Here is a 27893-nt window from a genome sequence, read left to right as displayed (position 1 = left end):
ATCAAGCAGCAAATCTATTTTTGGCTTTAATGTTTGAAACTCCAAATGCCAGATGCCATAGAACTGAACCTTAAATGGCTTAAGTAAACTGGTCTGCTACTAAAACACAAAATATTAAGGATTGGGATCCTCCAAAAGACCTCTTTATTCCAAAGTAAATAAGTGTTTCAGGTTTACCTGGGGAATTCAAATCTAATATTGACATATGTAAAACAAAAAGAATATTAGAACTGAAACAGGAAGGTGGAACATGATATAACTTTGGTGTTTGTCCCTAACATTACTCTAAATGTCCTATTCTCAGAGTGTTTCCAGTTTTTATTATTAATATATTTATTACCTTACCTGTCTCTGAGTGTGCTGGGGCCTAGATAAGGATAGAGGTTTTCTTTAAGCTTTCCTTTGATGAGATGGTCCAGGGTCTCATGTAGGAAAGGCTGATGCTGGGTATACACATTTTCTACTCCCTAAAACAGGGGAAAATGGTTCTTATGTCATTTTGGGAAAACTAGCAATACAACAGTTGATAATACTCATACTGGAAAAGGACATACACTCAATAGATATTTCGTAGGGTAGATTCAAATAAGTATTTTATGATATTAAAAATTATTTGAATCTTCAGGCATGGTGGCACACACCTGTAATCCCACAAGCTTGGGAGGCTGAGGCAAGAAGATGGTTGAGTTCAAAGCCAGCCTCAGCAACTTAGTGAGGCCCTAAGGAACTCAGTGAGACCCTGTCTCTAAATAAAATATAAAAAAGGGCTGAGGATGTGGCTCAATGGTTAAGCACCCCTGGGTTCAATCCCTGGTACCAAAAAAAAAAAAAAAAAAAAAAATTTTAATCAAAAATTTAATCAGAAATGTTCTAATCTCATAAAAATACTAAATTTAAATCTTTTATTATGTCTTTGATGAGTCTTGCTCTTTGGTGAAAATGTTAAATGACAAGTAAAGCAAATAACAGGAAAGGACTGTGTAGAAAAGGAGACTTGTAAATACGGAAGAAAAAGAAAAAAAACTTCAGGAAACATGAGAAAAGGTAGTAAATTAAACTAATTTTTGATCATTAAAAAAAAGTAGGTTAGTATTTTTAAAAGATCAAAAGTGTTTGCTTTCTCTTTAATTTCCTTAAAAGAGAAACTATATAAATCCCAAATTCCAAACAAATAACGATGAAAAATAGCTGTAACTAATAGAACGGTTTGTCTTTTTACTCCTGAGTACTTCCTGGAAATATCTGCAGCTATTTCCTTCTTGGCTATTTGGTCCAGTGTGGATACTGCTCCAATACAGAAAGCACTGAAAGAAAAAGTTTTCAAGAGAATGTCTGATTTAATTTCATTTAACTGATCTAGTACTAAACCAGTGGCACTCATGAAGGTAATTTGAAGATCATAATCATTCACTCTCTGCCTTAGGGGCTTTGACTGTTTCTAAGCACAGAAGAGATGTCTATACCTTCAATCCTTTGAGGAACTGTTTGGTAATAGCCACAGCATCTTTGGGGCTAAAGAGATCACTTCCTCTAACCCGTTTACCACCATATTCCACAACGGCAGACACGAGCTATAAAAAGAAAAAAAGAGAAATGATCTTTTATTGTTTAAGAATCAGGAAGCTCATTTAATTAAAAAATACCTTTATTAAGGAAATGAACACATGACAAGACAGAATTACACAATTCTATAAATAAAAAGTATGATTTATCATTTGTTGGTGCTAAGAATATGACAGAACTGGTTCCTATTTATTAGGTTCAATATATAAAATTGGTTACCTTTCGATACTTCTCAGAAACACCTTTATTCCTGAGATCTACTATTAGTCCTGGCAGGCTGTTACTGCTGTGTCGTTCATAGTGTAGAGCATAGAGCATCACCAGGCGAGCAGCATCAAACTCTGTCACTTTGGGGTTCTGTAGGAGCCTCTTTACATTCTGAAGGAAGAGAGAACTGATATTTATCCCCACCTTCACATGACTGATGTCTTGTACAATGCTTTAGATTTAATAATTATTGAGTAGTAGTGATACATCTGAATTGATGAGATGGCTATGAAGACATTGCACAGGTCATACTGTCTCAACTATAGAAAATTAACTGCCTTTTACTCAAGATAAGAATTAAATAAGGAAATATATTCCCAGTATAATTGCTTTAGAAAAAAATGAATTTAATAATGGATAGTTCCTGTTTTCTAATAACCCAAGTTGTCATTTCCTTGCTAAAATAAGGAACAGATTACTATTTCCATTACTTTAGTCAATACAGCCCATAACAGAATTGACCAGTTGACTTGCAACTCTACTACTTTCTCTTTGTGCTACTGATTAACCACTGAAGTACAGATGAGTTGGTAGAATTTTACATAGGACTGGACTTAATCCCCAAGAAACATCAGAAGTAACAATATGTCTCAACATAGGTGACAAGAGACATGAGTATGTAAAGCATGCAATCTCTAAATTGAGAATTTATGATCTTAAAGTACAGACACAGACAGTAAAGGGAACCAAAAGATGTTTAGATTTTTTTCATTCTCACATTAAGGGTCTTCCATATGGTACAGATTTATATTTATTATACAGCAGAACAAATAATTCAGTTTAAGCCAAAAAATACTTTTTAAGTCCTATCAGGTACTATGCCAGGCATTGTTGGGGAAACAGATGAGTTAGAGCCAATTTCTATCCTCAGTGAGTTCACAATGAGGTAAAGAGGGTTACATGAGTATACTCCATTCTGTAACAAAGCATGTTTATTTAATGTACTTTAGCTTTAGAAGAACAGTAAAAATGGAAATGTATCAGTTTAACACAGAAGGCATATTGATTTATATGTAATTTTCCCGGCATGAACAGGCTTCCTGATATTTAAAGAAGCTTTACCAAAATTTTAAGAGGAAAAAAAAAAGAGAGAGATGACAATCTTACAGAGGTATTTCTACAGGAAGGATCTGGTTTTATAGCTTTAAGAGCTGCTGTATTTCCACTATGTTAAACTATCTGGAGGAGGAGCAAATGCCAATGAAAAGTATGCAGAGATATTTCATTGTGTTAAAAATCAAAACAAAACAAAATGACAACCAAAAACTGACTGATAAAGAAGACTACCTCAATGGTATTTTTAATTTTGATGAAACTAGTCTCTATGAGAAGCAAATGTCTTCAGGACCTTGGATCTTTTTCTTTTTGGGGTGACAGAGGTTGAACTCAGGGGTACTCAACCACTGAGTCACATCCCCAACCCTATTTTTTATGTAATTTAGAGACAGGATTTCACTGAATTGCTTAGTGCCTCCCCATTGCTGAGGCTGGATTTGAACTCTTGATCCTCCTGCCTCAGCCTCCCAAGGTGCTGGGATTACAGGCTTGTACCACCACACCCAGCAAGACCTTGGATCTTTAGAAAACAGGAGCCCCAGGAATAAGGCTGCAGAAGGTAGACTAGCTTACTTTCTATGTGTAAATTCCAGTGGAGATTTAATTTGCTAACATTTTTATTATGATTGTCATTTTTATTAGTGCTCTGATTACAACATTATATAGATTCATTTTTTTAGATAAAGTGATCTGCTTATAAGCCTATATTCCCATAATCTGTTTATTTTTATTGCATGATTTTGTAGAACATAAGAGTTTTCAGGAACAAATATGTGGTATTATAACAGATACATATGTATTAAAAATAGGCTGAAAATCAGTGCAATGGGAGGAAGTTAAGACAAGTACATCTGATTGTTGAGGAAACAGGAAAGACTTCATAAAGGAAGTGACATTTGCAAAAGACCTCAAAAAATCAATAAAAGTTGGAATTAGTATAAAGGAGTGAAAGCAGTGCCATCATTAAGAGGAATATGAAAATTTGAGGAAGGAATGTGAGAGTGGCAAGAGACTTGGTGGGCACTAGAGTCTGAGGGCATAACAACTACCCTCTGTATGGTACTTTATAAGATGCTGTCATATACATTATTTCTTTAATATTACACAACCACCATGTCCAATGTCTAAGAATTCTTCTGTACATAATGAGTAAGGACTAGGATGACAATGGGGAGTGTCCCCAGGACCTCTCAAGTAGAAAGTTCTCTGAGAGGGACTCCTGTTGTTGCTTTTCTGGGTTAATATTTTACTACCACCATCCTTAAGAGACTAAAAAGGAGGAAGTTTCTCCTTTAGGCCCATAATCAAAAGGAATTTCTTAATTTTTTTCCTCCCTTTGTGGTATACTTTCCACAGAGCAGTCATGGAATATAGCTTATTTAGAGTATCTGCTAATAATTTCCACTATTTTCTACCATAATGTAAAGACATTACAGGATACAATTTATTCATCAAGTTCTTACATACAACTTCACATATATTTTATCACATATATTTTAATCAACTGGTCATAAATTTAAAACATTAAGAAATCCCACCTTGGGAATCTCTGTTGTCACTCTTCTTATAGGCACAGTATTTCATTTCCTGCCCTTGCAGTCACTCTTTCACCTTTAATCTACTCAATTTCTGGCTGACCTGTCTCTACTTTAAAGCAAATCTGAGATGAGATACCCAAGTAACAATAAACCTGGATAACTGGCATGGAAACAGACCATTTTCAGTAATCAGTTAATACCCTTCCTGCTTGCTTCCTTCCTAATTACCTTCACTTGGATCTTGACTCTTGGTTCTGTTTCCCATTCTTGAGATATGGTACTGGTATTTAGATTCCCTGACTTGACTCAGCTCTCCCTTGAGGGCTTTCCCCAGATCTGACCTAGGATTACTTTGAGTAGATTAGTTTGCCTATTTTTTAGCTCTTAGAACCCAACTCAGGGTTCAGGTACATGATCTGGCTAGATTTATCTATTTTCCCATGAAAAGAAACCTGTAGGTAAAAGATGAGTTCTTTCTTCTCTTTCAGCTGTATCAGTCCTTGAAAAAGCAGGACTTTTTTGTCTGACTTGATCCCATGCTATCTTTTGATTTTAAACTATCTCCCTCATGGCCACTTGACTCATCAACTTGATTGACAGTGGCATACATTATAATGAGATTCCTGAGTACTAACCAGAGAAGAGGAGGAAAAGAATTAGAGAGGCTTCTAACTGCAGAGCAGGTATGTGCCACATGGCAGTATTTATTTGTTGGAAATATAACTGAATTACATAATACATTTTTTTACTTAAAAACTTTTTTTAGGGCTGGGGTTGTGGCTCAGTGGTAGAACACTTACTTGCCTACCATGTGTGAGGCACTGAGTTTGATTCTCAGCACCACACATAAATAAATGAATAAAATAAAGGTCTATCAACATCTAAACATTCTTTAAAAATTTTTTTTAGTTGTAGATGGACACAATACCTTTATTTTATTTATTCATTTTATGTGGTGGCTGAGGATTGAAGCCAGTGCCTCACATGTACAAGGCAAGTGCTCTACTACTGAGCCATGAACCCAGCCCATATAAATTTCTAAATTTCTCATTTCTCAATAAAATTTCCATAAGCTGCTGTGTGTGGCAGGGTACATGCCTGTAATCCCAGGTATTGGCTGGGGTGCAGTGTTGAGTAGTGGTGGATGTGGGGGGAAGGGGTTGTTAGGGCCAAGACAGGAGGATTGCAAGTTTGAGGCCAGCCTGGGCAACGTAGTGAGACCCTATCTCAAAAATAAAAAATACACTCAGCCATAAAAAATAATAAAATTATGGCATTTGCAGGCAAATGGATGAAATTGGAGAATATCATGCTAAATGAGATAAGCCAGTCTCAAAAAAACCAAAGGACGAATGATCTCACTGATAAGCATATGATGACACATAATGGGGGATGGGAGGGGGGCAAGAATGGAGGAAGGAGGGACTGTATAGAGGGAAAAGAGGGGTGGGAGGGGTGGGAGGGGTGGGGGGGAAGGAAAAATAAATAAATAAATAAAAGGAGATAGGTATGTAGGTCAGTAATAGAGGACCCCTGGGTTCAACTCCCCCTATGATAGATAAAATTTACACAAGCCTTGCAACTACCAAGAGAGAAATGTACATGTCTCATAATGATAATAGATGAATAAAAAAAAAATCTACTGTTTATTTAAGAAGGTAGGATTCAAAAACTTTATCCTGAACTCTGACATTTGTGTAGGCCTAATCAAGGAACAGGAAAAGAAAAGCAAAAATACTGTCTTCAGAGGTCAAGATTCCAAAAGGAACTAACACTCACTCATAATAAGAAAACAATTATTTTCCAATATTTAGAGATTTTCCATTGTTTCTGTTGACTGCTTTTTGTTTTCTTCTATTAAAATTGATGAATTAGCACAGCAAAAAAATCTTTTATAATATACACACATTATACAAATTACAGATAAACTCAGTAATTAAAGAGTCTCCTTTTTTTTTCCCCCCTTTAATTTAACTTAAAGAACAGGATTCCTTCCTTGCTACCATCACAATAATGTAGTAAAATAGTTAATGAGTAAGGAATTAAAATAATAGATTAGGATAAAGAGCTTATTTAAGAAAAGTGATAGAAAGTACTCAGAACCCAATACTACTGACTGATAAATACATGTGAGAGTCAGTGTTCTTTTTCTTTTTTTTTTTTTTTTGCGTGAAACAGATGTTCTCTCATTCAGTGCTTTCACTAAATACCTGCGTATGAAACAATCTGGACAAAAACCTATCCCAGTTCCCACTAGGAAAACCCTCCAGGATGCTGTGGGATGCCACACGCTCGCTCCCGCCTCCAGCAGAGGCTCCACTCCACCCTGAGGTCTCCGGCTTCTTGGCATCCACCAGTAGAGCCTGGTTGAAGGAGTGTTTATGCAGGGCAGGGCCTAACTTTCTTCAGCAAATCTCCATTCCAAGCAAAGGACAGCACAGGCCGGAGAGGACAAAGCTCAGCTCTGGGGGTTGCTCTTGGCTGTCCCCAGAACTGCAAAGCTGCACTGCCATTGCAGCCCCTCAGGAGCCAAAGTTGTACTGGCCGACTAGGTCAACAGAGGAATCCTGGGAATCCAAACAGAGGCACACACCCAAGGCCTTTTTCCTAAGAAAAGTCTCTTGCTGTCTACAGGGTGACACCTACAGACCAAGTTTTATTCTTCATGGGACAGTCAGTTCCCATCACCCACATCTATCTTCATCAGCAGCAAAAATAAATACCTGCTCCCTCCAGAGGGGTAGGAACAATTCCACGTGGTTTGATGGAGACCCAGAATGTGCTAGAAGGCCTTCAGTCAAGTCCCTGAGTCAGTCATCTTCGCTGTCCTCTGATTCTTCTGAGGACTCAGATGCACTTTCTGGCAAGTCATCTCCCATCTCCTGGAACCTTCCGGACTGTGCATCCCACATGTATTTGATGGTCACCTTGAATTCAGCCATCTCATACCCGAAAAGCTTCAGGACGCGGGCCTGCTCCAGGGTCAGCACGTCACCCTCCTTGCACACCTCGTAGTCAGACAGCAGGGTCACCACACCTCTCCTGAGGGCAGTGGGCAGGCCCAGCTGCCTCAGTTGTGGCTCCATGGAGTGAGGGAACTGCTCCAGGGGCCCTGGATCCAGGTTCACGGTGAAAGCTGCTTTGTTGCCAGCTCGGGCAAAGTCCATTTCTGTGTATTTTGTGAACCACTCATTCACCTCCTCCTTTGTGCGGTTGGTAAAAAGGAGACCAACTTCACCCCTCAACTTCTTGCTGACCTGGTGCAGGTTGTCTTTGTACTCATCAGATGGGCTCCGACCCAAGGCCACCATCATCACCTTGTTTTTGCCAAAGAACATCCGGCTGTGTTTCCAGGCATTCCTGATGTCCTTCAGCTTGCTGTTCCTCATGTTGGCCACAGAGAAAATGAAGAGGTACTTGTATGTGTCCACACATTTCCGAAGCTCTTCTATCAGGTTCTGTTTTAGTTCCAAGCCTTTCTTGGTGGTTTTGGTTAAGGAAACTTTCTTGTCGCGCTTGGATTTCGGCATCTCGATGAAGCCACGTGCGGCAGACGGCGGTGTGGCCCGATGGGACCCCGGCGGCGCGGGGGCCTCTGGGAGGGCCAGTGTTCTTTTTCTTAATGACTAGCTAACATAAAACTTAGCTTTCTAGTCGGTCTCCTGAGAGTCAACATTATTTCTGAAATATTGGTTAAGTGGTGGTTTAGAGGAAAAAAGATCATTTTTACTCTTAATTGACCAAAGTAAAATAATCCAATGTGTTCCAAACAGTTTTATTATAATTTTACAGAAAAACCTTTCTGAAATCAGGAAGAAATCCAAAGTCATCTGTGGACTAAAAAACATGTCCTAAATACTAAAATGAAAATAGAATGTACCATAAAATAAAATTATACTTTATGGTGACAATAGTTGTTGAAAATTTTAAGTACTTAGTACATATTTAATGCTTTACATGTGTTAGCACATTATACCCTCACCACAATCTTTAAGTACTATTATTTTCCTGCATTTATAGATAAAGAAAGGGGCTTACGGTAATTAAGAATCATTTTCAAACTCAAGTCATCAAAGGTCCAAGCTTTTAGGCACCATGCTATATTGCTTCAAAGAGGACTCATTCTCCTCATTTTTCTAACAAATATTTATTGAGTTTTTACCATGTGTCATTAACAGTATGATTTGAGATCTTTCAAGATCAGGAAAAAAGGATATAAAATAGACCAGTTCCTCCTTCCAAATAAAAAACTGTGATATGACAACATGGGTGGAACTGTGGGGGTAGGGTGGGAATTGCTCACTTTCTGGAGATGTTTCTTTTAATGATATGAAAAATCTTCATTACTAATCAAATCAATCTCTTTTGAGAATGTGGATGTGCTTCAATAGTAGTACATTGCACTTGGTTCTAGTAAAATTCTTTATAAATAATAATTTTGTTAACCTGTAGGATAGAAGTGACAGCAATTTATAGGTTAATTTTTAGCAATATATGAGCTTTTCTTTTGCTAACCATGATATGCTTACTATTCAATAAAACAACCCCATCTCTACTCAAAAAACTCAATTCATTGCTTCATGACGTATTATTCTCTAAGGTCAAGTCAAGGAATGCTATAGTCATTTAGGGATCAGGCCCCCGGCATCAACTTACTATCAAACAAAAGTTCCCTTTATAGTCTATTTAAATCATGTTGCCAAAGAAATTCTTTATGGTGGGAGAGTCCAAATCTACTGCTTACTGTAAAACCCCAATATCCTGGACAAGAAATCTTCAAAAGATAAGTTTTAGAAATATAAAGTAGATCATAAATAGGGTTCATATATTTAAAATATCTACTTTTAAAGTGAACAAAGTTTCAAAGAGGGAATTACAAAACTTTTTCTAATTCATTTCCATATGGTAGAGAGATACAAACAAAGACACTAAAATTGGCTAGTGATAAAGTTTCATTTTTTTTTTCCTTTCCATACTGAGGTTTGAACACAAGGGTGTTCTACTTCTGAGTTATACCCCAGTCTTTTTAAAATTTTATATTTGAAACAGGTCTCCCTATGTTGCCCAGGCTTTTTCTTGAACTTGCAATTCTCCTACCTCAGCCTACCAAGTTGCTAGGATTATAGGTATGTACCATTACACCTGGCTAAGTTTGGTTTTATTCTTTTAATAGAGAAAAGTCAAGTGATAAACATAAGAAAATTTAAATTTAGCTATAGGACAAAATTTTGTTTTTATTTAATAAGAGGTAGAAAACTCATTTTATTAATATAAAGGTAGAAACATTTCTCTTAGGCCTACAAAACAACTAAAAATTAAGATTAGTGGGGTTGTTTAAAGTAAACTGGCAAAGTTAAATAGATTTGAATACATTTTTACAAAGGATACTATTTAGTGATTAAAAAGAATGAGACTTTAGGTTCTGATCTGAAAGAGTCTCTGAGATACATGGCTAAGTTAAAAAAAATGCAGATTTGTGTCCAGTATGGTAACATTTGAATTAACACACACACACACACACACACACCCTTGTATGCACATGGAATAACTGAAAGGATGCATATGAAACTATTAACAAACTCAGTTTCTACTATACACCTCTTTTACCAAATACTTATATATTCTATTTAGGAGTTAAAAGTTAATGCACTATTAAAATAATGCCAGTCTAAAGAACAGAGTCCTTTGTGAAGATTTAGAAACACGGACAAAATAAAACAACGATAGAGAAGCACTTTACATAAAAATAAAAAATAAAGGAAATATAACTTTATAATTTTCAAAATGATGGCATTTTCTGAGAAATCCTGATGAATACTTTAAAAAGTTAAAATTAAGAACTAAAAATTTCATAAAGATCTTGATGTAATAGAGCACCCATAGGTGGGTTTCCTTTTTTTGACTATACCATGCATAAAAATATTGTGCTTAGAGGAAGGTAACCGATATTTACAAAGCAACTATCATTGCATTTTATTATCACACTGAATCTTCATAACAATCTGAAAGTTTGAAATCACTATCCTTGATGCTTGGACAAAGTAAAGAATTTTCCCCCCAAAACTTCGGCAAGTAGAGATAAGATACTATCCAGGACAGCTTAGCTCCAAAGCCTGTGATGTTTCCAATAAACCAGACTGGCTTTATTTTATGAAATCAAGTAAAATTGCAATGGGGAAAGTAAGAAACTAAGTTTTAGTATATAAAATCCTATTATTGGGGCTGGGGAGATAGCTCAGTCGGTAGAGTGCTTGCCTTGCAAGCACAAGGCTCTGGGTTCGATCCCCAGCACCAAAACAAAACAAAACAAAACAAAACAAAAACAAAAACAAAAAATCCTATTATTGAGGAAATGTGCTTCTTACAGGTGGTTTAGAAATGACTGCCTCTCAGAGGACTGTTATTCCTAAATTACTTTTTGGTGACACCACATTTTGTTATTACTCATGAACCTTGGAATTATCTCTGATTTGTTCTTTCAATCCTTATATCCAATCTGTCATTTAATTGTTTTCTCCCTTTGCAATGTCTCTCAGATTTTCCCCTTACTATACATTGTAATTAATATCACTATAAGTCTATAAGGCTCTCAGTTTTTTCACTGTAATGCATTCTTACTAGATTAAATTTCCTAAAATACTGCTTTCATAACATCAACTTTCTACATAAGATCCTGCACTGGATCTCTGCCTATCTCAGCAAATATTAACTCCTCTTATAAGCTTCTTTATAAACTGGTTCATGTTTATCAATTCAATTTTATCTTCTCTTTTTCTTGCACACCCACTCTCAACAAGTCAAACTGTTTATTATTTCCTGCATACTTCTGCATCTTTTCTTTTGCTGTTATTCCTGACTGAAAACCTCCTCTAAATTCTATTCATTCTTTATGGTTCATCTGAATATTGCCCTCACTAAGGAAGTCTTCCTAATAACTTAAAATCCTATTATAGTTAGTATCACAATTTTGACTTTATTAAATATTATCTTGAAACATATTTTTTCTTATGCTTTAGTTTTGTTTCTTCAAGTATACTATAAATTTCTTGAGGTCAGGGTCTGATTATGTCACTTTTCTTCTAAATCCTCTGGTAACTCTCATCATTTAAACATTAAAGCCCAACCTCCTTTCAAAGGCCATAATTGGTCCTAATTTATCTTTCTAGTTTATCTAAAACCTCTCCTCAGCTTGTATCCTACATTAGCTACACTGAATTATTCTCTGTTCATACATACAACCCTGTATACTTGCATACTGTCTACTGAGAATGTTCCTAATCTTTGCTCTGCTTGGTGCTCTCTTACTTATTTAGCTGTCCACACCCAGTTTTCATGTCACATTTCTCTAGGAAGCTTTAAGAAGCCTCATTTTTGTATTTCCTCTGTACTTCCAGATTCTTGTAAATACCTCTATTATAGCACTTACTGCTGCATGGTATTATAGTTCCTTACCTCCCATAATGTGAGTATACTGAAGAAAGGGATGGTATTCATCTCTCTACTCCTAGATCCTCATAGCAATATGTGCATAGAGGAGGCATTTACATATTGTGGAATGAAAAGTAATCTTCAATAATTTTTTAAAAACTTAGATAATCCATTTTATCTTTAAAGGTCTTCTTAACAACCCTGTGAAACAAGTAATATTGTATCTATTTTACAAATGAGGAAACTGGCTCAGAGATTTAAGTCAACAGCTTCAGGTCACAAAGCCAGTAAGTTGTAAACCAAACACTAAAATCCAGATCTTCTGATTCTAGTCTACTGCTTTTTCTAATTAACTAGGCTGCCCTCATAAATACTCAATTAACTGACTGAACCTTGGGGACTGTACTTTATATTTCTTCTGTTGCTCTTATTATATATTTCTCTTAATGGTGTTCATTTGTGTTCTTGTCTTAATTTCTTGTTAAATGAAATTCCATGTTGATGAAGAAGGATTACTTGCCTTTATATCTCTTGCTCTGCCTGGCACAGTGCCTTACACATAGTGGGTGCTCATCAAATTGGACTGACCTGAAGAGCACTAGAATGGTCATTTTGACAGGCCAGTTCTTGCTCAACCTCTGAAACCTCCAGCAGATTCCGCTCACTGACCAACCGAGACAGTTCTCCGACCACTGTCACATGCTTTGATACAGTCCCAGACATCTTCTTAAACTGTGGATAATTCTCAACAAAGGCCTGCCATGATAAAACATCAATGGGAGAGGTTCTGTTATTTTTTGACTGAGAACATACATATGTGAAGAAGGAATAAAAAAAAAAAAAAAAAAAAAGCCAGGAGAAGTTTTTCTGCATAGGCTAAGGCATCCACAGCTCTCTATCACATAGCATTTTGTTATGCTTGAGAGAAAAACTGATATATGTCAACAGACTAAGTCTCTAAAGAATACAAGTATGACTGAACAATGGAAAGAAGCACATGGCTTTTTATGAACTTCTCACTTTATTGTTTACTATAGAGAGACATTACAAAAAATGTCTCAACCAAACCAATTCAATCAAGGTAGAAATCATACCTGGAAATTCCAAGAATCATGAATAATCCCAAAGTATCACATGTAAGTCAATGATGTATATATTCAATTTACCTTCATGTCTGCTATTGATTCTAGTTTTTGCTGTTCTTTTGGTTTCTTCTTCTGAAAATCTTCCATGAGGTTCTTTATATTGCTACCAATCTCTGCAAAGTTCAGGTACATATTCTGTGAAAAAGGAAGTTGGAAGACAGTTCATCAACTAGCCTTCCAAATAGTTTAAAAGAAGTGAAAAAGAATCCTGAACACAGAATTGAAGGGCAAATTCCATTTTAATTACCAAATATGGACACCAGTGATGAATACCATTATTATTCTCACAAAAAACCATTGGAAGGGAGGGAAGTAAATAACTATGTGATCTCTTTGGAAAAAAATACTGTTAAAGGATCAGAATCCAGGTCTTTTACATTCTCTTGAGATGGAACTTAATCTATAGTATGCTTCTATCATTTTTTCGCATGAAATCCCATACCTGTCCCCATTCTAACAAGTTAGTATTGACCTTCGTACATAAAAACAAAGAAAATTTAAAAATTTTAATACCACCTACATTAGCATAGAATTCATCATTTTCAGCAGATAGAACCACCTCTCTTAAGTCTTTACTAATCCCCGGCACTCTGGAAAGATCAATCCGATTGTTGTTTATGCCTAGTAGTTCATGAACCATGGCCTGATATGTCCACTAAATAAAGAATTAAGACAAAAAAATTGGTTATTGACAAAACATGGATATAGTACATACTCAGGAAAATAAGTAAAATTGATAACATTCTTAGTAACTAGTCTGCTTCACATGAAGATTCTCTATTTTGTTCAAATTTTATTAATAGTTTATGTTATAATAAGCATTAAGAATATCATTTTAATTGGGTAAACACCCAAAAGTCAAAATACTTTTAGATTTCACACTTCTGGAAGAATGACAAGAAGATTAATATTCTTGATAGAAAGAAAACAAATTATATTTATCATTAGCTCTAATTTTTGCCTGTGAATTAAGAGTATATTTTTGGCTTCACAGATAGGGCTATATTGGTACTGCAGTTACAAGCTGTGCCATTTCCTGTATGCTTCTGTGGTTTTTCTGCAGCATGAGAAGTGTGTTCTTGCAGATCTGAGTGATGCTATATTTATCCTGGGAACACTAATATTATCAGAAAAAACCTTGTGAGTTGGTCAAAACACTGGCATATTCAGACCTGCCTCAGAATCCATTTTGTTTTATATTTTTACTTAGTATAAATTACAAAGAAGATTGGTTCCTAAAAATGTAAATTTATTTGATAAAACAGGAAAGGAGAAACTCCCAAATTTTGCCTTATCTCCACTAATGGGAGAACGGATTACTTTTTGTCATAAGTCCGTAACACACAATTAAGTATTTTCCAGCATATTATCTTTTAAATATAGAATTCAAATGCTAGAAATACTTATATATAAATATATTTTGCTTAAACAAACGATTTTTTAATAAATAACATGAATTAATAAAAGAAGGTGCTTTATTTCTTAAAACATTTGCCAAAGGAACCCTTGAAAAAGCAAGTTCCTTTGGTATTTAGAATAAATATAATGTAATGCTTCGTGCTTCAATGGGCAGGATTCTGTATGTGGTTCTACCACACCACTTTACTATGTAATTAAAATTATGTGTTTTCTGCTTTCCTCATTGGACCATGAGCTTTTGAAAGCAGAGACTATCTCTCTTAACCTTTTATCTCCAGTACTTAGTTTAGTACATGGCACCTAATAGATTCTCAGTGAAATTTGTTGAATAAATAATTGCTTTACTTTATGAGACAGAATTATATGTAATTTTTTTCTAATATTTTATATTACCAAAGTTTCTTTAGTGAACATATATTACTTTCAGTTTTAGAAATACAAGATTATCTTATACTATAAAGAAGTTTCTTTCCACAGCCACAGATTTCTCTTAGCATTAACATTATTATAAGCTTGGCAGAAACTGAAACATAGATTCTACCTTTCCTTATAAATCCAAAGTCACTATTCATAGAGCAACTACTAAGTGCAAAGAACTTTTATTTGAAGGAGAACAAACACTGGTGAGACAGTTTGTTTTAACAGAACATGTAATCCAGGGAAGGGTAAAAACAACCAAAGACAGAACTCAGAAAGTGTAGCACCAGATATAAGAGACACAACGCTCTACAGTGATTTTAGGGAGAAAAGAACCTGTCTAAAGATGTTATATGACTTATGTGGTTTTAAGGGAGAATATTTTGATAAATGAAGATGGGAAGAGAAGGTATTCCAAACATTCCAGAGTTTAGACAGTGGTCACAGTAAAAGCAGGATGTTAACAAACCATGTGGCTTCTATGTAGCAGGGAGCTATCAGGTCTTGTTTTGTTTTGTTTGTTTGTTTTGGGGGCACCAGGGATTGAACTCAGGAGCACTCAATCACTGAGCCACATCCCCTATTTTGTATTTTATTTAGAGACAGGGTCTCACTGAGTTGCTTAGCATCTCACTTTTGCTGAGGCTGGTTTTGAACTGGCAATCCTCCTGCCTCAGCCTTCCAAGTTGCTGGGATTACAGGCATGCACCACTGTGCCCGGTGAGCTATCAATTTTATTTGAGGTTCAGCACACACTGTTAAGGATCTTGTATACCAAATTCAGGGGTGGGTGGGTGGGTGTGTGTGTGTGTGTGTGTGTGTGTGTGATGCGTATGTGCGCGTGTTTCAATCCAGCAGGCAGATGGGAACCAATGAAGATTTTTTTTTTTTTTTTTTGTGGTGCTGGGGATTGAACCTAGGGCCTTGTGCTTGCGAGGTAGGCACTCTACCAACTGAGCTATATCCCCAGCCCACCAATGAAGATTTTTAAGCCGGAAGTAATAGGACTGCAACTAGGCTTTAAGAAAAGTAATTCAATAACATTGTGTTTTAGAATATATTAGGGTGAAAAGAAATTAAAAGAAAGGAACCAAACAGATGACTATTTCAGTATTCCTATAAGAGATTAGGGTCTACACTAAGGCAATAGCAATAATAATGGAAAAGAGCAGACAGAAGAAAACACTGGATATTAGAATCTATGATTAGGGAAAGATAATTAATAAAGGAAGATCTAGAGGAGAAGAGAGAAAATAAGGGGAGGTAGGAGGGAAGGGAAAAGGATGGGGAATAAGTATTAAAATCAAATTCCTTACATGTATGGTTTTGTCAAAATTAACCCAAATACTACATATACTTATAATGCTCTAATAAAAACACAACAAAGAAACAAAAACAAAAAAAGGAATCCTTGATTTGGGTGGGAGTAGTGGCAGAGAGAGATTGGAAGGATGAGGTAGAAGAGGGAGTGACTGTGACTATGGTTGGAAAAACAGTAATATCAAAACACCAAGAAATACAAGGCAAAAAACAAGAATAGATTAAAAAAAAAAAAAAGGAAGGCAAGTAGAATGGACCACATTTGCAGTTTGATGAATATCACTTTAAAATTATCCTTGTATCATGCTAACGAAGGGTTCTGCACCTGGTTAAGCAATGGAGTGATGGCATCATCGCAGCGATCTAAAATAAGTAGCAATGGAGGAACTTCTGTCCGCCGGAATTCAAACAGCTCATATTCTTTAGTTATTACTTGCTGTAGGCAAGACAGAAAGAAGATTTGGACAACCAATTAGTTGTAGATAGAATAATAAAAATAGGAAATTAATAAATAAAACCACTTTTAGCAGTTCTTCATACTCTCATAGGCCTTTCATAAAAGCATTCAAAACTCTACAGCATACTATTTAAGAGCTTAGGACTTTACCAGTTGTTTATCTGGATCCCCCCAAAATTAAAAAGCTTGTGAATGTTTATTAGGTTAAATCCAAACTTAGCTCTAATTTGCTGTTTTTTATTTTATTTTATTATTATTATATAGACATCCTTCTTTGCCAGTAAACCTAACACATCATCATCCCCTTGGCTGTAGAGAAAATATTCCTGATAGTTTCTGAATACAATAGGGAAAAGAATGGCCTTGATGTTTTGGAACCAGAGACAGGGAATGCTATACCTTTACACATTCTGCAAGTCTCTTTGCTGCCTCTGATGAAAGTTGATAACGAATCATGGGACACTTTTTCAGAGATAAAAGGAGAGCTGTCAGTCCTTGAGTTGTTCTGGAGAGCTGAGCTGGATCCCAATTTCGACCCTTTTAGTTAAAAACATATATTCAGAGAATATATTTTATTTCCCTTCCAAGTCCAATTTCTTGCTGGATTAACTCCCACCTGATAAGTTATTTTTAAAATTCTTTCCTTTCATACCTGACAGCAACCCAAAATATTGAGGGAAAACAAATGTGGATTCACAGCAATGTAATCACCATAAAATTCCTGTAAATAAAGCATCAAGATCAGTCATTCCATGAATTCTGTCAAGCAGAAATATCTTCATATGTGATCTAATACTATGATATAAAATGGTAAAATACAGGCGAGATATGAAAATGTTCAAATAAATATATTCTCATGAGGAAGAATATGATTTAAAATAGGTCATTTGAAAAATTCATTTATCAATCAGGCATGGTGGTGCATGCCTATAATCCCTTGGGAGGCTGAGACAGGATTGCAAATTCAAGGCCAGCCTCAGCAACTGAGTGAGACCCTGCCTTAAAATAAAAAATAAAAAGGGCTGGGGATATAGCTCAGTGGTAAAGTACCCTTGGGTTAAATCCCCAGAACCAAAAATATAAAAAATAAAATAATAATTCATTTATCATCTAGCAGTTTTTCTGAAAAATTCAAAACTAGTTTATTTGCTAACCATGAAGACAATATTTTCCACTTAGATGATAAATATATTCAAACTTTTGTGAAAAATGTATTTAAGAACACTAAAGAATTCAAGAAGGAAAGGTAATGTAATATGTCCTAATGTGATTTATTATATAGCATGCAGAATGAAAGCTTAGGAGTTTCCTAGTTTCAACCAAATGACAAAAGTCACACATTACCTCCCACAGAATAATAACCACAAATAGAATTTCAGGAAACTTCATTCACAATCTTTCTTCTTATTCTTTCCCCATTAACCTATCCTGTTGAACATTCTTATAGTGTGATTCATAGGACATACTTGACTGTCTCAACCCAGTGAAACTCTTCCTACCATTCACTGGCCTGCTCTCCTTTTTGCTTATTTCCTTTAATTATTCCTATTCAGTTTGATACCTCTTCCAAACTTTATGAATATAAGTAGAGTGTGGCATATTTATTCTATCTAATCAATAGCTTCCCTTATTTTGAGACAGCACCTTCCTTCCTTTTAGACTAAGATCTTTTAAAAGGGCCATTATAAGACACGTGTTACAGAACCAACATGTTTACCTGAACCTCAGCCACAACTTCCTGTTCATCAGCTTCAGCTAATGACTTCACATCACTCTTGCTGATCACATTACTGAAATCTGAAACAGACACATGAGTGTGGGTGTCTCAAAAGAGATTATCTCCGCAGCAATAAGACATAAATGGGCCTGAGAGTTAAAGCCTAATGAATAAGCAATGTTTGATATCTATTGTGGTATATGTCAAACCATACACCTTCAAATTGGAATGAGAATCATAAAGGTGTTTAAATGCATAAATTCCTAAAAATACTAAAAGAGGGGGGGCTATCTTTGGAGGATACTAAAGAACCAAGTAATTACATTGAAAATAACAAAGGGAAAGAAATAAGTTCTTATCCTCTTATATAGAAATTGTACCAAATAATAAACAAGAAAATATTTTCTTTGTGGAAATATTCCATCTAAAAACCAAAGAAAGAATGTTAATAATTAGAGTTTCATCAATTTTTCCCAACCCTTAATCAATAAATAGATCTAAGCCTTGTTTATTTACAGCTGCTAGTATCAAAAGAAGAAACATTCAATGAAACTATACCACATCACTTAAGTATTCCTGCCCAAAGGAAACTGAAACTTAATCTAATTAAGGCTCTATATCCACCTACAAATTTACAGGTACAAGGATAGAAGTACATTTTAAATTGCAAGGAACATGTAAAACTACCCCCATAGAGATACAATCAGCAAGATCCAGCTGAGGAAAACTTAAGTTTCTTCAATAAATAAATGGAATGGAAGGGAGGGACCTATAGAAGATTAAAAGATATTCAACATAGACCAATAGCAATGTGTGAACTTTATTTTGATCCTGATTCAAATAAATAATGAAAAAAAAGACATGAGAGAATTTGAAATTTGAACACTGAATCAGTATTTGATAATACTAGTCTTTTTTTTTTTTTTTTTTTTTTTTTTTTGCGGTGCTGGGGATCGAACCCAGGGCCTCGGTGCTTGCAAGGCAAGCACTCTTACCGACTGAGCTATCTCCCCAGCCCCAATACTAGTATTTTTAAAAACGAGTCTGTATCTTTTAAAAAGGCATACTGAAATACTTATGGATGAAATGTATGATGTCTTAGATTTGCTCCAAAATAATACTGATGGAGGAGAAGGTGTTAGCATAGCTAAAACAAGATTGGGCATGGTTCAATAATTACTGAAATTGGATGATGGTTACATTGAGATTTATTACACTGTTATTCATTTGAAAATTTTCATAATAAAAAGTTTTTTAATAAGAGGAAGAGTCTGTTATATGACAGATTTAGTAGACCTAAAATATACCAAAATGTGATTAAGAAATAAGATGAACAGGTCAGTTTAATGTCAATATAAATTGTGCTGAAAATGTATGATGAATAAAATTACTATATAAAAATGTATTTTAGTTTACTTTAACAAATAAAATTTTGAAACTGAAGGCTGTACCCTAAAAAATTTCATGTCTATTTTTTATAGATTTAGTAGTAACTAATATAATTTCTTCTTCTGCTTCATAATTATATCCCAAATTAAAGAGTCTTTAGAAGCAGGAGAGTAAATACTAGATTTATTATTCTTAATCACAATTATTGCACTAAAGAACTTTCTTTAGAGGAAACAAGGGTCTTATGCCACATGACACCATTCCAGTTTTAGCAGAGATTTAATAAGAGTGTTTTTATTATATATTCAATTAAATCTGGCAGCATAGAGAATATGAATATGTATAGATATTCCCTATGCTGCCAAATAAATACATGTGTATGTTGCACACACATATATACACAAATATATAGGTAGATTTTTATTTGCATATATAAACTGACTAAGGACTTAGCTTGTGATCATACTAAAAAATTCTGGAAATAAAATACAGAGACAATACCCAATGCCTGAGAGGATGCAAAGACACCAGATCACCAGTATATTGCTAGTGAAAATGTAAAATGATGTTGTTATTCTGGAAAACATTTGGCAGTTTCTTAAAACACTATAAACATGTAACTACCATATGACCCAGCAATTGCATTCCTAGGCATTATTTATCTGAACAAAGGAAGACTATATTCACATAAAAACTTGTATAGAGATGTTTACAGTAGCTTTATTTGTAGTAGTCAAAACTGGAAACAACTCAGATATCCTTCAACGGTGAATAGTTAAATAAAATGTACAGTGGAGTACTACTCAGCAATAAAAAGAAATGAACTGTTGATACACATAACAACCTGGATGAATCTTCAGAGATCTATGCTGAAAAAAAAAAATCCCAAAAGTTTACATACGTATGATTCCATTTATTTCACACTTTTGAAATGACAAAATTATAGAATGGAGAACAGAACAGTGGTTGCCAGGATTAATGATGGGGTTAAGGTAGGAAAGAAGTGAACATGGTTCATAAAAGCCCAATATGAGAACCTTGTGGAGACAGAAATGTTCTGTAAATGAAATGTGTCAATATGCTGGTTGTGATACTGTACTATTGTCACGTACGATGCTATATTAGGGGAAAATGGGTAAAAGATACATGAGATTTTTGTATTTTTTTTTACAACTGCATGCTCTCTTTTTCAGTTTTCTGCTGCTAATAACACAATACCACAAACTGGGTAAGTTATAAGGAAAATAAGTTTATTTTGGCTCATGGTTCTGGTCCAAAGATTAGGGCAGCATCTGCAGATGGCCTTGCTGCTGGTATAGTCCTGAGGGAGTGCAAGGCATCACAGAGACAGAGAGACCTAGCCAAACTAAGCTTTTATAGCAGATCCATTCAAATATCACTTTAACACCTCAATCACATATATGGATCAATTACCTCTTAAAGTTTCCACCAATTACTTCTTAAATTTTCCTACCTTTTAATATACCATAATAGGGATTAAATTTCAACATGAGTTTTGGAGAGGACAAACCATATTCAAATAATAGCAAATGTAAATCTACAATTATTTCAAAATAAAAAGTTTAATTAAAAAAGAAAACCTGCAGGGGCAGTGGCCCATGACTACAATCCCAGAAACTGGGGAAGCTGAGGCAGGAAGATTTCAAGTTGAAGGCAACTTAGCAAGACCATCTCAAAATAAAAGCAAAAATGTCTGGGGATATAGCTCAGTGGTACAGCACTTGCTTAGCATTTGTGAGGCTCTGGGTTCAATCCCCAGTATTGAAAAAAAAAAAAAAAAAAAAAAAAGGAAGAAAGAAGGAAAACAAGAAAGAAAGGAAGGAGAGAGGGAGGAAGAAGGAAAGAACTAAAGGAGGGAAGGAAGGAAGAAAGAAAACTTGTGACTATTAGCCCTAAACAAAAACTAGGAAGAGAGATTAATAAAATAACCTATTTTTACTTCTTGGAATGTGGCAAAGGGCCAAATGAAATAAAATGAGACGATTCTATAAAATATATAGTCTTAATACAAATGTTAATTCTGGGTATCAATATTAAAGAAAATATGTATGCTTTATAGTCTAAACCCTAAAATTCTAAAGCCTTTAAGTTATCTTTAAAACCTCTCCATCTACAACTAAAAACAAAACAAAACAAAACAAAAGGGCTGGGGATATAGCTCAGTGGTACAGCAATTGCCCCTCATGCATGAGGCACTGGGTTCGATTCTCAGTACCACATAAATAAATAAAATAAAGGTATTGTGTCCATCGACAGCTAAAAAAAAAAAAAAAATTTTTTTTTCAAAACCTTTCAAAATGCCTTGCTTACTGTTAAGTAAGTTAAGTAAATGTTATGTTTTGTTCTTAGTTTTGAAAACATTACCAAATAGGCTATACCTATTCTACAAAGATGAATAATGACATCTAGAGGAGAACAGATGTAATTTCCATAGCAGAATGTATTAGATAAGAAAAATCCATATAAATTGTATAGCAAACATAAACCTAGTTTACTTCCATAGTTTCCCTATGCACTCTCTACCCAAAAAAGATATGCATATAAGAGATAACTTCCTGATGGTTTACACTTTCATGTATTACATAGAGTGGCAAAGAGAAGTGGGACGCTTTTGCCTGGTATGTAAAGGTAACCTCTGGTTTTCTAACAAACTCAAGTATATCCTCTCCCAAATAAGTCAGTTTCTATACTTCAATTAGTAAGTGAAAAATAGGAATAAGTATACACTTTATTTTGATGAAGGTGGGATGTAAAATTTGGTTACTTACAACTTTTGACTTATTAAGTATCTTTTAAAATTTTTTTTTGAAGTTATAGATGGAGAATGTTTTATTTTGTTTATTTTTAATGTGGTGCTAAGGATTGAACCCAGTGCCTCACATGCTAGGCAAGTGCTCTGCCACTGAGTTGCAGCCCCAGTCCCTTACTAAGTATATTGAAAGGCAAAGTAAAACTTAAAAATTTTAATCAAGGCAATCAATGAATAAAAACCATATTTAGTTCTTTGAAAGAGAATGCTGGTTACAATACTTATAATACTTTGAAAGAACACTAAATAAACTAGACTTTTAAAGAGATGAATTCAATGAACTTGATATGAAGTATTCAGTGGAACATACAAGCTGGGATATAAGTACATGATTGAAAAAGTGAATTATCGTACTTACAAATAAAATATATACTGTATTTGGGTCTTCGAAGCTCCTGAATTAGATAATCCACATTTTCCTAGAAAATAAAGAGCAAACAAATTTTGAGGAGAGTTGCTTAAGTAAAAAAACAACAAGTATTATCCAGTCATTTATTTACTGAGTCTACTGTATGCTGAAATTGAGATTGTGTGTATGTTGGGCATTGGAGGCTGGGGACAGAAAAAGAGCTAAATTAAACAAAATGATCAAAATCATATACAACTTAATATTACAGACATAATATTAATTAATATTAAATATTAGTTAGCTGAGTTATCTTGGCCAAATTAAATATATAAAGGATACACATTGAAATACAACATAAAATTGATAATAATTCTTCAAATTTGCCTCAAGTTGTCTGTCAATAAATTGTATTCATCTGATGAAAATTTCCATCCAGAACATCAAAATGTGTCAACAACATTCAAGAGAAAATACAGTTAAGTATATTCACTCTGTCTTTTAACTTATTGGATCTAAGAGTCTGAACAATTAGCAATATTTGTAAACATTTGCAAATAGCAGGCAAAGACCTTTTCTATAATTGTATTATTTTAAAATAAAATGAGTATTAGAAGCAAAAAATGATTATTTTTCTATGGTTGAAATATGAGAATTCCAATTATACAAGATCAGACTACATGCTTTTTTATGATAGAACACATAGTTCAATTTCACTATAAATTGGACCTCCAAAGTAAACATGATATACAATTTTTGAATTTTTAAAAAATAGTACATTTATATACAGTATTAAAATTAGTTTAAGAAATGCACATTGTAGTTGGGCACAATTGTGCACACCTGCAATCCCAGCTCTCAGGAGTTTGCAGCAGGATTGAAAGTTTGAGGCCAGCCTGGGAAATTCAGTGAGATCCAGTCTCAAAAAAAAAAAGACTAGATTGTAGAATGTAGCTTAGTAGCAAAGAGTCCTGGGTTCAATCCCCAGTACCTCAAAACAAAAACAACAAAAAAGAAATGCACATTGCTTATTAAATGGGGGAAATGTTTAACTATCATTTAGATTTAAAATGAATTAAAAATTAATTTTGTGATATAATCTCAAGGACAAATTGTTCTTAATAAAAGTACTTTAAACCTAAAATTACTTCTTCATAATGTTCTAGATAAAAATGACAAAGTCTCAGAGTTTGAGAGAAAATATGTAACTGTGAATGAGATTTTCTCATTAAAAATGTAGGAAATAATGAACTTAATGATCTCTAAGATTACTCTCAAACCAAAATTTCATGAGTACAAATATGAAACAATTGGAAACCACCACAACACAATATGTATTCATTAATTCAGCAGCTATTTATCAAGTGTCCACTATGAGGGACATAAAAGTCAGAAAAACAGATAACACCTCTGCTGTCATGGAGGTTACTGCTGGTGAGATAGATATTAAGTAATCATACAAACCATATAACTTCAGTCATGACAAGTGATGAAAGGAAGGTGGGTACTGGAAGTTCTTATAAGAGGTGGGGGGGGTTTACTTGGTCTGGAAGGCCAGGAAAGTTTTGTTTAAGGAAGTGAATAAGTTCCATGCAAAGGAAGGAGACCATGCAAGGTCCTTTGGTCTGAGGAACAAGGGGAATAGAGTGAACTAAAAGATTATTGTGGTTAAGGTGTAGGGTGTAAAAGGGAAAATGGTTTGAAATAAGATTATTTTAATAATCTTTTAAGTACAATTATTATCCTACAATAAGATATTGTAGGATTTAGACCCACATTGGGCCTTGCAGAAAACAAGGAAGGAGTTTTGTTTTTATCCATAAAAGCAATTAGAAGTCATTCAAGGATTTTAAATAGGGACGACATGATCAGATTTGCATTTTGGAAAGTACAAATGTGACAAAAGTGCATTTAAGCTTAAGAATATGAATGAGGTAAGAGAAAGTACAAACTAAGATTAAAATAGGAAAGAATATTTAAAGGAGATCCTCAAGCTATATTTAGAAGCTGACAAAAACTGACAAATGGTGGAAGACCCTTTGATTAGGGGAAAATAAACAAGGGAAAGGAATGACCATGTAGAGGGATGATTAAAAGGCCTAGTTGGCTATAGTGGACAAACAAAATGAGTACATAAAAAGGTTGGATAAGTAAGGGCAGATCAAACTAGCTGAAGGAGGGCTTTAACTGATGGGCTATTAATCATGGAAATCAAATTGAGCCATTACAGGTTCCTGAGCATAGATGTGAATGAAATGGTAAAAGCTCAAGAAACTAATAGCTGTATGTAAGATTAAGTGGAAATGGCATTCAGTAATAAGTATGGAGGTCAGTCCAGGAATAAAGTGATGTGAGTCTCAGAGTTGTTAATGACTTTGGGGATAGTAGTGAACCTAAATGATATGTTGAAGGAAAAACTGGCTATAAGGGGTGAACTGAGCTATGGAAAGGAGAATGAAGGTTATAACTCTGACAAACCATGTTAATTATGATGCCACAAATGATGATAATACAAATTTATTTTGCCTTCTTAATGCTTTCAGATCAGAGGGTTCTGCATTTATCTGGGCAGACAGCAGATCAGTTTACGTAGTACCTTCGTAGGTCGAAGAAAACAAATTGCCTTCAGGTGTTTCATGATCTCTCGATTTTGAGAATCAATGCGTTCAAAAAGGTACACTTCCTTCTGAAGAATCTCTGATTGTGTGTATACCATACTCACTATGCCAGTCTGTAAAGAAGAAGAATTAACTAAGATTATGCTAGGTCAGAATAACAAAAATAAGCCTCAATATTTTTTTTTTTTTTTGAATTAATGTTTATGTTTATGCTGGTAATTGTTCCCTCCCAGATCTTCATCTTTGGAGGGAGAATCATTTTCATGTTAATGAAGTCCCAAACTGATCATCTAGATCTAAAATACTCAGTCTTAAGTTCAATACAAGTTTCAAAGCAAAACCAATCCAGAACACAGATGTTTAGGCGCATAAATGAACACATGGGCTACACTTAGTAGAGATGGTCAATACTGACATTTTGATGTGTGACCTGGTACCCCTAATATTTCTCTGCTATTGATTCAGCTATGCTATAAAAACCTTAATAACCAACTGAATCTCTTTCTTGCAAATAGGACATGAAGCCCCAGCCTTCTTCAATCTTCTGGCGCAGTGAAAACAAGTTGTAAGATGGCTTGTCCTTCCATGAATAATGTTTCCATCTCGTGGTCTTTTCTCACACAAGCTACATGGCTTCAAGATATTCTGGCAATCTTCCATATTTTCTACATCTGTTCTCTGCTCAGAAAGGTTATCTGATTGTTCTCCCATGCTTGAGATGGTCTCTTGAATAAGCCTCAATATTTAAGCCTTTTTTCCATTAGTACTTAGGGAAATTTAAATATTAACATACGGAATAACATTTATGGAACATTCAAAACATATAGTAAGGTACCAGAATGAAAAACATGATCTCTCTGAACACAAACAATCCATAAATTTCTAAAAATAATTTCTCCATAGCCTTAGAGTTTTTTAAAAAAATTAAGTCTGTGGACAACAAATAACCTGTCGTATTAGCATGAGCCCCTAACAGCTTTACTTAAAAAATACAACGTTGAGCGGAAATAACAGGGCCATCCTGAAGTATTCCAAATGCTCTATCTCAATAGTAAAGATTTCTTGGCAGAGACGCTGTTCCAGGTACAAAAAGTCTGTGGGCAGCAGTTTAAGTCACTTAACTGAAAACTCATTGGGCAAGCTTTATACAACTTTTCAGTTCCACACAGAGCTGATTCTTATTATCTTTAATTAAATACTATAGTGAAATGGAACCAGCTATTCTCAGGGAGGGAAGGTTCCTTCAAAACAAATATTGAGCAAAAGCAAACTCACCGTCTCTTTATCCATGAGAAGTACTTTCATACCGGGCCCGCTGTCCTCTATCATTTTGGAAACATACTGCTTAACAGCAAAAACAACGTTCATGGTGGTAAATTGACAGGTGCCCTACACCCCTTCCCGCCCCCTTTTTCTTGCTGAATTAACACTCGGCCTGTTGGCGGGGTCTCAGAGGCTTCCGCCGAGCGGAGGATCGGCTTCCGGGAGTCCGGGCAGCCACAGTGTTGGGAGTTGTAGTTCCGCTGCAGGGTCCTGGGGATGAAGTCTTCGCGGGAAAAATGCTGCGGAGAAGTGAGCTGCCACGCACTGGGGCGATTCCCGACAGTCTTTCAGCCTGGACTCTTAGACCCCGGCTTTTGGTGCCTTAACCCGGCCTCGACCTGAAATCTCTCCTGCTTGGGTAGAAGGTGGCACCTCACAATATAAGGCAGGCTCGGAGGCACGACTGAGCGTGGGCATGACCACTGTTTGCAGTTAACGCTTTTATGGGTGGCAGGGGGTATGAAACGAATGAAGGTGCATAATTCTGGCCACTTGGTTCTTGGAGGAGCGGCGTTTGGTAAATCGCCCGCGGTATTTACTAGGCAGTGGCTGAGATTCATCGTCACCAATTTCTTTGGGTCATTAAGGCGGGGGTAGTGCTCTGTGTTGAAGAAGAAATTGAGGCCCGAGTTTGTTTTCCGAAGACAGGGATAGCTTAAATATTTGTTGAATGGATGAACAAAGTGAACACTTTTTAGCGATGTTGTGGGAGAGACCATAGATTTCCCAGGAGGGCTTGAACTGCGGTGGCCAGCGGGATTATAGGAGCTGTGAACTCAAAAGTTTTGGCGCCCTCGGCTGTTGGGACTCCCCGGGATCCGAGGGGCGCATTGTTTATAGGGTCCGAAATGGATCGCGACACTTGTGCTATCCCTTGAGGATAGAGCAAACTAACATGGGAATTTAAGGGGTTAATGACAGATTTTAAGAAATGACAAAATTAAAGCAACAAAAATTATTTTAAAACCATCAACTTCCAAATGTCTGCATTTGTGTTTACAGCACACAGGTGTCTCCTTCATGTCATTTCCGGAAAAGGAAAGTTGGTGTTTGTCTTCCG

At 35.3% G+C, this 27893-nt stretch overlaps 3 protein-coding genes across 5 annotated transcripts in view; all 3 read right to left on the bottom strand.

Annotated features, from left to right (window-relative positions):
- Nucleotides 1-27043, bottom strand: part of VPS45 (vacuolar protein sorting 45 homolog) — a 58498-nt gene extending 31455 nt beyond the window's left edge. The window contains exons 1-13 of one of the 3 annotated variants that reach the window (XM_079107376.1): nucleotides 26786-27043; nucleotides 25489-25623; nucleotides 22905-22965; nucleotides 18328-18407; nucleotides 17263-17331; nucleotides 17010-17147; nucleotides 16479-16589; nucleotides 13518-13652; nucleotides 13019-13132; nucleotides 12441-12608; nucleotides 1783-1941; nucleotides 1464-1571; nucleotides 346-467 (exon numbers count right to left, since the gene is read on the bottom strand). In XM_079107376.1, coding sequence (XP_078963502.1) covers nucleotides 346-467; nucleotides 1464-1571; nucleotides 1783-1941; nucleotides 12441-12608; nucleotides 13019-13132; nucleotides 13518-13652; nucleotides 16479-16589; nucleotides 17010-17147; nucleotides 17263-17331; nucleotides 18328-18407; nucleotides 22905-22965; nucleotides 25489-25623; nucleotides 26786-26878 — 1493 coding nt within the window. In that variant the 5' untranslated portion in view covers nucleotides 26879-27043. The remainder of the gene's footprint in view (nucleotides 1-345; nucleotides 468-1463; nucleotides 1572-1782; nucleotides 1942-12440; nucleotides 12609-13018; nucleotides 13133-13517; nucleotides 13653-16478; nucleotides 16590-17009; nucleotides 17148-17262; nucleotides 17332-18327; nucleotides 18408-22904; nucleotides 22966-25488; nucleotides 25624-26785) is intronic. The other 2 variants (XM_079107375.1, XM_079107377.1) reach the window with 2 other exon arrangements.
- Nucleotides 6608-8024, bottom strand: LOC306641538 (mRNA turnover protein 4 homolog). The gene has a single exon (XM_079106667.1). It carries the CDS (start codon nucleotides 7952-7954, stop codon nucleotides 7235-7237), a length of 720 nt encoding a protein of 239 aa, XP_078962793.1. The 5' UTR covers nucleotides 7955-8024; the 3' UTR covers nucleotides 6608-7234.
- Nucleotides 25707-26360, bottom strand: LOC306654284 (protein Mdm4-like; the record flags this gene model as incomplete). Its single annotated transcript, XM_079127667.1, has 2 exons — nucleotides 25707-26233; nucleotides 26346-26360. 2 exons carry the CDS (start codon nucleotides 26358-26360, stop codon nucleotides 25976-25978), a joined length of 273 nt encoding a protein of 90 aa, XP_078983793.1. The 3' UTR covers nucleotides 25707-25975.
- Nucleotides 27044-27893: the final 850 nt, after the last annotated feature.

Source organism: Sciurus vulgaris, assembly GCF_902686455.1.
Source record: "Sciurus vulgaris genome assembly, chromosome: 1".
Classification (NCBI taxonomy): domain Eukaryota; kingdom Metazoa; phylum Chordata; class Mammalia; order Rodentia; family Sciuridae; genus Sciurus; species Sciurus vulgaris.
The sequence above is the reverse complement of the archived record's forward strand: the minus strand, read 5'-3'. Positions and strand labels throughout refer to the sequence as shown.